Source organism: Callospermophilus lateralis, chromosome 12 (assembly GCF_048772815.1).
Source record: "Callospermophilus lateralis isolate mCalLat2 chromosome 12, mCalLat2.hap1, whole genome shotgun sequence".
Classification (NCBI taxonomy): domain Eukaryota; kingdom Metazoa; phylum Chordata; class Mammalia; order Rodentia; family Sciuridae; genus Callospermophilus; species Callospermophilus lateralis.
This window is the reverse complement of record NC_135316.1, coordinates 75,488,817-75,501,382: the sequence shown is the minus strand read 5'-3', so window position 1 is coordinate 75,501,382 and position 12,566 is coordinate 75,488,817. Positions and strand designations below refer to the sequence as shown.

At 39.2% G+C, this 12,566-nt stretch overlaps 1 protein-coding gene across 2 annotated transcripts in view; it reads right to left on the bottom strand.

Annotated features, from left to right (window-relative positions):
• Positions 1-12,566, bottom strand: part of Rnaseh2b (ribonuclease H2 subunit B) — a 79,151-nt gene that overhangs the window by 25,423 nt on the left and 41,162 nt on the right. For both annotated transcript variants that reach the window (XM_076872166.2, XM_076872165.1), the window contains exons 8-9: positions 12,237-12,318; positions 10,543-10,585 (exon numbers count right to left, since the gene is read on the bottom strand). In XM_076872166.2, coding sequence (XP_076728281.1) covers positions 10,543-10,585; positions 12,237-12,318 — 125 coding nt within the window. The remainder of the gene's footprint in view (positions 1-10,542; positions 10,586-12,236; positions 12,319-12,566) is intronic.

The window sequence follows — 12,566 nt, the reverse complement described above, 5'->3', positions numbered from 1 at the left end:
GTAGTTATTATACTACAGAGACATAGTAACTAAAACAACAGTACCGGCATAAAACAGGCACATAGGCAAATGGGTCAGAATAGAAGATACAGAAACAAACCCACATACATGGCTACAGTCATTTGATCCTTGACAAAGTTTCCAAAAACATACTTTTAAGAACAGAGAGCTTCTTTCAACAGAAGGTGCAGAAGAATGAAACTAGATCCCTCTCTCTTGCTCTGTATAAATGTTAACTCAAAATGAACCAAAGACCTAAGTATAAGAGTAGGAACTGTGCAGCCATTACAAGAAAACAAGAGAACCACTTCAACATATAGGCACAGGCAAAAACTCCCTCAATAGGACTCCTGTATCTCAGGAAGTAATAGCAAGAATCAATAAATGGGAAGGCATCATCTACAGCAAAGAAAACCAAACCACAGAATGGGAGAAAATCTTTGCTAGCTACTCTTCCAATAGACACCTAATACAGAATACATAAAGAACTCAAAAATTCAGGGGGCATAGGGTTAGAAATCATGGTGGAATGTGATGGACATTATTATCCAAAGTACATGTATGAAGACACCAATTGGTGTGAATATACTCTGTATACAACCAGAGATATGAAAAATTGGGCTCTATATGTGTAGTAAGAATTGTAATGCATTCTGCTGTCATGTAAATTTTTTTAAAAAGTAATTAAAAAATAAAATGAATAATAGGGAAAAAAAGAACTAAAAAATTCAACACCCAAAACCAAATAACCCAGTCAATAATTGGGCCAATTAATTGAACAGACACTTCTCCAAAGAAGTAAAAATGACCAACAATTCTATGAAAAAAAAAGTTCAACATCTTTAGTCATTTGGGAAATGCAAATCAAAACTATCCAGATTCCATCTTATTAAAGTCAGAATGGTAATAATCAAGAATACAAATAATATTAAATGCCAGTGAGGAAGCTGGGAAATGTGCACTAGTACAGCCACCAAGAAAGTCAGTATGGAGGTTCCTCAACCAACTAAAAATAGAACTATGATACACTCTTGGTATTTATCCAAAAGAATTAAAGTCAGCATACTTTAGAGATAGATGCATACCCATGTTTATCACAGCACAATTCACAATAGTAACGTTATGGAATCAGCCAAGGTATCCATCAACAGAGGAGTGGATGGAGAATATGTGGTTTATATACACAACAGTGATTTATTCAGTCATAAGGAGTTACGTCATTTTCAGGAAAATGGATGGAAACGGAAAAGCACCATATTGAGTGAAATAAGCCAGATTCAGAAAGTCAAGGATTGTATGTTTTCTCTCAAGTGTAGAAGGTAATAAGGAAAAAGGAAAAACAACGGAACATCATGAAAGTAGAAGGGAAGCCAATAGGGATAAAGACAGGGGATGGGGGGCAGGGTAGACAGGAGCGAAGGGGTGAAACTGATGAAATCATGTTATGTGCATGTATAAATATACTATACTGAAAGCCACATTCTACAAAAGCCACCCCCCCAAACATATTGCAGAGGGGGAAAAAATAGGCTCCTTCACCACATATGAACTACCTACCACTACAAAGTGCATGGATACATGCAACTTTCTTAATACATGTTTCTTTAAATTGAGACAGTAAAGGGTGGTCAGGCTATGTATATTTTTACTGGAAAGGAGTCTTCTTGTGGTTCATAATGCTGAAGGTTATTATTTTCAAAACTCAAAGAGCACAAGGTCAGGAGGATGTTTGTGTTCCTTATCTGTGGTGCAATGTTTCTAACACAGATGTCATTATAAACATTGGGACATTATTCACTTCTCTGATGATTCAAATAAAAAATATCCATGGCTAGAACTTAAAATAAATAAAAGTACTTCTGTCATCATACAGGGATCTGAGATTTATAGGAGCAGAGATCTCTACCTGCATCTTCCAGATTCTTGACCATGTTGCAGAAAATAATTTAAGAACATAACAGGTGCAAGATAACAGTGCAAGAGATTTATTAAAAAGCGGAAGTACACACACAGGAATGGAAATGCAGGAAGGGAGCCCGAGGCAAGCCTCCCTCTTTAAGCTGCCAATGTTACTCTATCATATGCTAAGTGACCATCACATATCTGTGGATATGAGGGAATGTGGGAAGTCCAAGTAGAAACCAGTCACTTGATTAGCAGCTCATATCTATCTCCTGCCATGTGGGTTAAAACTATTACAGTGGGAGATCTGGTCACATCTTGGTCAAAGATGTGCATGCTACAAGGAGTTGTGTGTTCCTCCAGCTGCCTTGGAGCTATCCAGCCACGGTGTCTTAGCCACTGTTTTATTGGCTAATTATTAAGTGGTGGTGAGGGCTTAAGGTGACAGAATGCAGGTAGGTCTGCTCACAGGTTGTTGTTCTGTACATCAATGGTTTCACAGGCATTCCTTTGTTGAGACTGAGTACTCTATGTACTCCTCAATTTACCTATCTTATCTCCTGCACCAGACTTAGATCCCTATTCTTAATGGGTTGCAGAAGGAAGGTGGTCTATCTTCCATAGCTGCTTCAAGCTGGAATGGGATGTCGTCCCTACCTATCCAGGGATCTAAAGTCTCTTCCTCCCTATCTGGAAGAGTCAGAGAGAGGCTAGTCTCAGTTGCTGGAAAAGGTCAAAATCCATTCACCACCATCATTCTGGCTACCTGCCTAGGAAAACAAGTAGATAGTTGAGGTAGTATCCCAAAGCAACAAAATAATCCGTGGCACAAAAGAACCCAATACTTATAAGGGTCATAAGGAATATTAATAATTTTTCCTAGCAATTTCCTTTATTCTGCCAAGAGAGCCAAGCATTTAGGCTAAGGGCAGAATCATCAGCCATCACCTTCACCTGGGCATGAAGATCTTGCAGAGCTAAATTAATGCTGCCACAATTATTAGGGATACATATACAACATCAGTTTTAATAATGGCACAGACCCCTGACTGGGCAGCTGTTAAGATGTCAAATGCCATATGATTCTGGAGCACTGCTTTTCTCATTAAGGTTACCTCAATACTTAATAGGATTAATCCAACATGGGGATAACACGCTGTCATTTAAAGTTCTTTGAGTAAAATTTAAAGGTGTCTATGTGCCACATTACATCTTCCAGTCATATCTGGATTTCAAAGATGGAAGCTAAATGGTCGTACCAGTAAAGAACAATTTGTGACCATCTTTCATGAAAATCTGGGAGATTAGTAGGCTCACCTGTGGTTTTAATCCAACATCTATGATCCAGGGATATCCTAGGGTATATCTAACCAACCACCAAAGGGGAAGCCATGGCCCATAGATTAGTTCCACACAACCACTGAGTTCCACTTGATGCTAGCCATCTTATTTTCAACCTCTCTATCCAATTGGTAGCATACTAATCACTTTCTTATAGTATTATATTTTATCTTCTGTTGGGATATCTGGGCCTTTCATGGAGATACTCAGAACCCAGGAAACCCCAAGAAATTAAGAACTGTGACAGTATTTTTGTCAGCATCTTGTTTTGTGGGGCTGCAGTTAAGACCAATCATATATTTGAACACAGCTCCATATTCTGAAGTTTGAGGACTTAATTCCCCTTTGCTAGGGCATTTCTAAACAGGTGCAAGCTGTCTCTAATTCCTTGAGGCAGCACCTTCTAAGTACATTGAGCAATTTCTAATATGCCAGGGTCAGTCCATTCAAAAGCAAACTGTTACTGTGACTCAGGGTGTAATGGGATGCAAAGAAAGCATCCTTGAGATTAAGGACAGTGTACTATGCAGATCAACTCAGTATTTAAGTCAAAACAGTGTATAGGTTTAGGATTATGGGATGAAGGGGGATTAAAGCCTTATTAATTGCCTGCAAATCTTGGACCAGTCAACATTCCCCGTTAGGTTTTAGCACTGAGAGAATGGGAGTATGGCATGCTCTGGGATACCATGCTTAAGATAGAAATAAGGGGTTGGAACCCTTGGCAGGCCTCAGGCTGCTAGAGGATTATTGTTTATGGGGCCATGTTTTTTGGGTCTTTTAGAAAAATTAAGATTGTCTGGGCATTTATTGCCTTTCCTGATATCTGAATGTCCCAAACTTGAGGAATTATTTTGGTCAAAGCATCCACAGGCAGAACTCCAATCTCTTTCTAGATATTATCAATGCCCCAGTGAAGGGGGAGGTGAATGTTTAGGTGCTAAATGAAGAGTTACATACAGAGAGCCTAAGAATTTCTAACCTAACAGGGGAGTGGGGCTTTCTGGGAAAACCAGGAAGGCTTGAGTCATAATTAGTTCTCCAAATCTGCAAGTCAGAGATACTACAAATCTTTTAACTTTAGAGATTCTGTCAAGACCAATCACAAAACAGGTTTGATTATAAAGTAGTGTAAGAGGTTCAAGTAAGGCAAAATATGAAGTCCCCATGTCCCATATTTTTTTACCTGCCGTGTCAAGAGTCACCTGAGACTCTTCCTGAGTGAAGTCCAGCTGGCCAATGGGGACAATATGAAACCTTGGATACATTCAGTCTTCAAGGGCAGTCATCATAGGAGAGGATGTCCATCCCCATTTCCCTTTGGAGGCAAGGGCCGTCTCACTCCCATTGCTTTCCCCCCATGACACAGGGGACAAAACCAGGTTGAGGCGGTCACCGTTTAGGACAATTTTTCCTCCAGTGTCCAGATTCTCCATACCTGAAACAACTGTCAGGTCTCCAGTTTTTCCCCTTTGGGCTACATCTGCCTCTAGGGTCACCTTGAGATTGCAAGGTGCTTCTCGTACCAAATGAAATTAGTTGGGCTTGTTCTCTAGCCTGCTGCCATCTCCTCTGGGACCTCCTAGACTCTTCCTTTCTTTCTCTGTGGAATGCCAGATGGGCCAAATCTTTCAGCTCCTTCAAGGACAAGAACTGGTTCAAGGCCTTCTTTTGAATCTCTTTTTTGATGTATGGGGTTGACTGGTAGGTGAAAAGTATCCCTAATACTCAGGATCAACAGAAGAATATTTCTGGAAGGCCTCAGTTAGCTGATTTAAAAACAATAAAGGATTTTCATCTTTTTCCTGTTTTACCTTCCAAACATTATCAAATTTTTCCTTTTCCTTATACTTTTTCATTCCTTCGATAAGACAAGTTATCATGTGGTTACGCCCAACAAGGCTTAGGTGTTCTGGTTGATGATTCCAGTTAGGGTCCTCACGGGGTATGGCTATATCTGCATGTGCCCGAGCTTCATACAAAATACTATCCTTTTCTTCAAGACTGCAGCAGGTGGACAACACTACCTGTAGGTCAGACCAACTGAGATTAAAGGTCAGAGTCAGGGCCTGAAATTCATCTATAAATCGGTTTGGATCCTCTGAAAAATCTCCTAACTTCTGTTTGCGTTGAGCCAAGTTTGACAGAACAAAATGATCATATACTCCCATGATTTCTCCTTCTCCATTTGAGACTTCCTCAAGTGGATGAAGACTGGAGAGCTGGGGGCCCTCATGAAGGGCTAAGGTTCTGCTACAGCACTCCCCTGCAGGGCCGTTCCCCTTGGATAGAGTGGGGTTTGAGAGTTGATGAGAAGGTGGGCTGACAGGTAGACCAGATGGGGCAGATAGGGCTGAGAAACCCATGGGATTATAGTCTGGGGAGAGTAGCAGGCTTTCAATGGGTTTGTTAGATCCCTTTGCTTGTAACTGAAGGGAGGGCCCACGTGGCATTCTAGGGCCACCGCTCAAAAGTGCATCCTCTAGAGGAGCACTTTCTTCCTGGGCTTTAGTTAAAGGAAAATGGTCATTGTGTATTTTACAGAGACCCTTAAGTTTTGGGTCCTGGTATAAGACCATAAAGGCCTGTCCATTTCTCTTCTCATTTGCAAAAGAGATCCAGCTGCAAGATAGTGTTCAATTTTAAGATCCCATTTTCTGGCCAAATCTCCCTACTTCCCAATTTGTATTGAGGCCATGCCATGTTGCAAAGAAAAGTTAGTCTGCTTTTATTTAGACTGTCAGCCTTAAAAGCATCCCAATTATTTAAGATGCAGCCCAAAGAAGAATTGGTGGGCACAGATGTGGTATTATCCATTTGGAGAGGTGACATTATCTTGTTTAGTGATGAATGTGCCTCTCTGTTCTGGAAAAAGAAAAGAGAAATTGAAATAAACAAAGTCCTGTCCACAGGTATGACCTTATGTCATTTTAACTGGTGTCTTACAACAGAAAAGTTAGGCATTCTTGCCTCCAGCTGACACCTGTGCTTCTAGTTATCCCTGGAGCCCCAGGATTCTTCAAGCCTGCCTGAGGCCCTATATGAGAAGACAGAAAGGACTCCAGAGGCTAGGTATGGTGGTGCATGCCTGTAATCCCAGTGGTTTAGGAGGCTGAGGCAAGAGGATCACCAGTTCAAAGCAACTTAGGGACACCCTGTCTCAAATTAAACAATATATAAAATGGGCAATGAATGTGGCTCAGTAGCTGAGCACCACTGGGATTGATCCTGTACCCCCCCCCCCAAAAAAAAAAAATGTCTACAGAGGTCTGAGGATGTCTTTAATGATGAAAAATGGTCCACTCTCCTTTTATTGCCCCCAATGAGCCCTATCAAGGATAAGGTTTAAAATGACTATAGGATCCTTGTGAGCAATCTCAAATCTCATAATCCATATCTCTCCCATAAGCCCAGAGCATGTGAATAGCATTTACATTATGATCCCAAAACAAGTGATTCTGGGGTCTGCACTTATATCAAAGGAGGAACAAAACATCTGGACTGCTGGTACAAAGGAGTTTGGCAGTTGGAAAGATTATGAGAAAGAATTAAAGGAGGGTCACTCAAATCCCAGATCACACAGAGGATAATTCGTACTAGATGAACACAGCAAGCAGCAGTGATGAAGACACTGTAAAAGGGCAGCAGAGCACCAAAAAGGAAATTTACCAGTGCCTGGAAACAATGCAGGAATGAAGCTTTCCACAGCAAAGGGGAAAAAAAGAAGAAATAAAAAGAGCAAGGCTGGAAGGGAGATTGCCTGCCATCCTCTGCACTATGTAAGGTTCTGCAAGGTTTGGATTACTGTGTTGATTTTGGAGGTTGCTTCTGAGGCTGTCATGCCAAGGCCAATTTCCTCTGCTGTGCCTCAGGTGTGACTTACTTGTTTTATGAAACCTGAGGGTGCTGAAAACACTGAGTGATCGGCCCTTATGAGTGTCTCCCCACGTGAGCTTGTTAAGTTCCATCTGACCCAGTGCCTCTTATCTTTGACATCTTTATGATCTGATACTCATGTTTCCCTAAAGAGGGAAGGAATCTGAAGACATTTCAGAGGCAGAGAAAGAATGAGAGAGAGAGAGAGAGAGAGAGAGAGAGGCCAATGAACTCCCATTCAGCTTGGCACGGTACTTCCTAAACCCAAAGATTGGTGTTAGGAGTCACCTGTGTGGTCCTTGCACCTGCTTAATATTACAAACTAGTTCTGAAGAGGAGAGCCACAATCAGGCAAGTTGAGATTATGTTCTGTGGCTCATGAAAATGGAACAGGATGGAAAAAAAATCAGCTGAACTTTTTTAAGAGTGCAAGAAAAGCATGGCAGGTCACTCACTAGGGGTAGGTTGTTGTCACTTTACCTCCTAGCTGGCTCACCAGAACAATGTTTACTGCACAGAGGTCCAAGAGATCTCCAGTAGTGAAGGAGACCTCTACCTTGATTTTGCAGATTACACGACAATGTCACAGAAAATAATTTAAGGATGCATTTGGTGAGTAACAAAACAAAAGATTTATTAAAAAGGGAAAGTACACACACAGGAATGGGAGTGCAGGAGATTGCAGAGAGCCTGAGGAAAGTCTCCTCGCTTATACGGACAACATTACTATCATACTGAGCCATCATTACATATCTGTGGGTATAAGGGAATGTGGGAAATGCAAGCAGACTCATATCTCTTCCCATCTGGGTTTTACTATTACAATGGGAGATGCGGTTGGGGAAGAGGGTCTGGTCACATCTTGGTCAAAGTTCCTGATGTGCACGTGACAAGGAGTTGTGTGTTCCTCCGGCTGCATTGGAGCTATCCTGCCATGGTGTATTAGCTGTTGTTTTATTGGCTAATCAGTAAGTGGTGGTGAGGGCTTAAGGTGACAGAATGCAGGTAGGTTTGCTCATGATTTGCTTGTTCTGTAACATGTCAATGGTTTCAGAGGCATTCTTTTGTTGAGACTCAGTACTCTCTGTACCCCTCAATTTACCTACCTCACTTTCATCTGATTATAAAACATTTAATTTAATAAGCAAAATGATTTGAATCGTGTGTTTTAAAAGCTCACATCCAAACAATATACCAGTTATAAATTCTTCTTATAAAAAAATAAAAATTATTGTGGTACATCTCTGCACATGTTATTTCTAGCACATGTTGAATACTTTGGGGGGAAAATTTATTGATAAATTTTTGTTATTTAAAAGACCAAATCAGGATGGAGTGAGAAGATGCTTCAGCAGAAATGGTAAAGTAGCTCAGAAAGACAGTACCAAGGATGTGACTAAATGGGTACAATTCTGGGAAGAGAGGAACAAACACTACACTAACATGAGGATTTATGTTAGGCCTGGTCTTCTCACTATTACAAAAGATTTGCAAAAAGGGAACTTGGGAACATCTCCAAACACTGATTACATCCAACTTTGTCAGTTGATAGTGACAAATTCAAAAGATGGCAGGGGATGAGGGTAGGGGGCTGAGCTCAACAAAAGCAGAGATGTGACAGTAAGGGAAAATGAGGCAAAAAAATTTAGATGCAGACTCCATGCTTGCATTACAACTGATACAAGGACGCGTAGTGGCTGCTGGGAGGTATTTCCTGAAAATGATCACGTATACTCCTATAAAAAAAAATCAATCAAACCCTTGGCACAGACAGGAAAGCTAGTAGAAGATATAGTCTATGCTTGTTTGAACTATGGTACATTATCCAGTATAGTTTGTAATGTGCATGCCTCATCTAGGAGATAAGGCTGAGGTGCAGAAAGGTCAAGATGCTGAAATCCAAATCAGAGTTTGGCAAACTATGGCCCACAGGCCAAATCCAGCTGGCCCTCGATTTCATAAATAAAATTTTATTGGAACCTAGCCATACTAATCACTTACGTATTGTCTATAGCTGTTTCTGCCCTCCAACAACACAGCCCCTGTGCTGTAACACAGACTGTCTATGCTGGGAGCCTAAAACATTTATTATATATCCTTTACAGAAAAAGTTTGCTGACCCTAGATCTAAATCAAAAATGACAAGACCACAAATGACTTAAATTTTGGAAATTAAGAAACAGAAAACTGGAATGGAGAAGAATAAATTTATGAGATATATTATTCTAAAAGATATCAAAGGCTAGCACTTTCAAGGCTAAGTTTGTATCAATTCATGAAGTACATCTAAGTTTCTAAGGAAGACAGACATGTGGGAGAAAGAAATACGCTTTATTTTTTGAGGTAGAAAAATAAGAAACAAATACTTTCAGAGCACCTATTATTTTACTCTTTGTCCCCCGGATACTGTCAGAGATTAACTACGGAACTGGAAGAAGCATGTGGCTGACCTAGGATGTCCTTAGATCTTACAGAAACTGACTTCTGCCCAGTGCTCTTCTTCAAAGGAAGCAAAAGATGCACCTTCTTTGACAACTGCTGAATGTGGCCCCAAATGAACACTGATGCACTTTCAATTTTCAGTCCTTTTCTAAAAATCAAAGAAAGCTCAACAAAAGCAGCTTTTTAAACTGCTAACCCCAACTCCAAATAGGACTTGATAGGAGAAAATTCCTGAGCACGCTTCACTACCTTGAAGGCCAAGCAATGAATGCAGGGGGAAGGAAAGCTGTTTTGTATCTGTGAGGTGTCCACTGCACATGCTCAAAGCTTCAAGTCCTCTGCTGGCTGGAGAATGAGCTCATCCACAGCAGTGCATGTGTTTATTCCCCTGCCTCAGAGCAACACTTACTCATCTGAGATCTGGCCTAGACTAAGGGATGCTACAGTTTAGGCATGGGTAATGATTGGCTTTTCTAGTCAATGGATCTAGGAAATAAACACCAGCTATAGAGGAGCTAGGGAGAGCTGTTTGAGGATGTTTGGAAAAGGAGGATTCTCAATAACAGATGGCAACTACAACTAATTTTGTTAATCATTTCAGATTCAGAATAGAAACATGGTCATCCTTATTCATCTTTGAGTTACAAAACTCATGCTCGATGTGCCTCTGGGCTATTTATAATTAGATTTGGCAAAATGAGTTTTAGTTGTATGGTTCTGGGTCATTAATGAAAGTAATTAAATGGCTTAGCCTACTAAAAGGCTTCATTTTAATTATATATCTATAATATTTTTATAGAGGTGCCTTCTAAAATGAACTTGGTTTTCACTTTGGGTAAAATCTACAATTAAAAATACTCATGGAGAACCCAGAATAATATATATTCCATATTGCACCACTCCATAAGAGATGGATTTTGTATGCTTTAATATATACTAGAACAAATTAAACTCAAAAATATCTTGGTCCCAGTTTCTTACCTTTGATGGAGGGTTTGGCAATGGAGCTGAAGGTTCTGGAAGCCTAAGGAAGTTAAGAAAGATCACAGCCATGAGTTTTCATTGAAAGGCAAATAGAAACTGGGCCAACTTAAGACTTAAGAGAGTCCTGCTTTTCATATAGCTTTGCCACTATAGATCCTCCTATTCAATCCCCTCAAAGTAAAGAATGGAATCTCTCTAAATTAATGCATCTTCATTTTGCTACTTAATCCCTCATATTAAAACTGTTTAAACAGAAAAATACTAAACCCATTTGTTGAAACACAGTGGGTTTTTGTTGACCTCCACAGATTAGAGTTTTGGCACTGGAGTGTTTTTTCTTCATAAATTATGATGCTACCATTTATTTAAAAGTGAATAGCATTGTAACTGTTGACAAAAGCCACACAAACTTTTCTCCCATTAAAAAGAAGTTTAACTGGCATGCTCTGTCTTCCAAAGTCTTTAAACCAAACTTGAAATTTTAGGGAAAGAAAAAAAAAATCTAAACAAATAATGGAATACAAAGATATAGTCTCTAATAAAACAAGCAACTAAGAAATCCAAGGGAATGTTAAACAGAAGGATGGTTATCAATTTAAAACAATATGCTTTAACTACTATAGGGACCAATTTCCACTGACTGTTTTTAAAGCAGGATCTGTGGAATTTGCTGAAAACAACAACTCTATTATTATCTATTATGGATTTTTAAAAAATAACCATATTATTCCCTCTCATGGATTAAAGAAGCAAAACGATTTAATAAGAATTGGGAAAAGCTATTAAATCATCATAAACATAAGCTCTTAATAATGGCTAAAATCTTGAAAATAAGCACATACTTTTCAACAAAAGTATGGTCTCTATATTATATTAAAGATCTTTAGGGGTTGTGGCTCAGCAGTAGAGCGCTCTCCTAGCACGTGCGAGGCCCTGGGTTCAATCCTCAGCACCATATAAAAATAAATAAAATAAAGGTGTGTCCAACCAATTACAACTAAAAAATAAATATTAAAAAAAAAAATCTTTAAAAAGGAAGGAATGAAAATAAACTCATTCTTAAAACTGTTCTTCCATCTCTAAAGTACAGAGATTATTTTCCACGTGACTTTCAATTTGAAGTACTCAGCATTATAAAGGTAGTTAGTGAACATCTAATGGTAGTGAAATGGTATAAAACCTTTAAATACAATTTTCAAAAAATTCTATATGCCATCTACCCTTTCCTTTCCTATCTCTTTCTTTAAATGATCACAAAAATCAAGTTAGTTAAGTCTCACTGGGGATAAAAACTCTAAACACATTTGTCCTCTAATACAAAAAACAAAAATTCTAATCTCTAAACTCGCTAGTTGCTGCAATCAGTTTCTTCCAAATCAGTTTGTTCCATTCAATGTCTATTAAAAATGCTCTCCAGGGCTGGGGTTGTGGCTCAGTGGTAGAGTGCTTGCCTAGCATGTGTGAGGCACTGGGTTCAATTCTCAGCACCATGTATCAATAAATAAAATAAAGGTCCATTGACAACTAAAAAAATACTTTCAAAAAAATCCTCCCCAATCCATACAGTATAAGACAAAGCTCAAGAATAATCTCTTATCACACAGTGATATCATATGCCACAGAGAAACCTATTGCTGGGGAAACCAAGAAGCACAAAAGTCCTTGTTCATTAGGACTACACCAACACTTACTTTAGATATTTGGATAAGTCATCACTTAATTCTTTAGGGATATAATCAGATATCAGACCATGGGCATAACGAATGTAATCCTCTGAAATAAATGAAAGAGAGCGAAATAAAACAATTAGGAATAATTACAGTGATTTTAGAGTCAAATTGACCAGAGTTCAAATTCTTGGTCTATATGGATTTAGGAAACTCATTAGGCTCTAGCCTCAGATTCCTTGTTGGTAAATGGCGATACTAACAGGATGTGTCAGAGCAGAGACGTGATGATGATATATGATATAGCATGATACCAAAGATGTGATAATATAACATAGCAGACATGTACTAAAT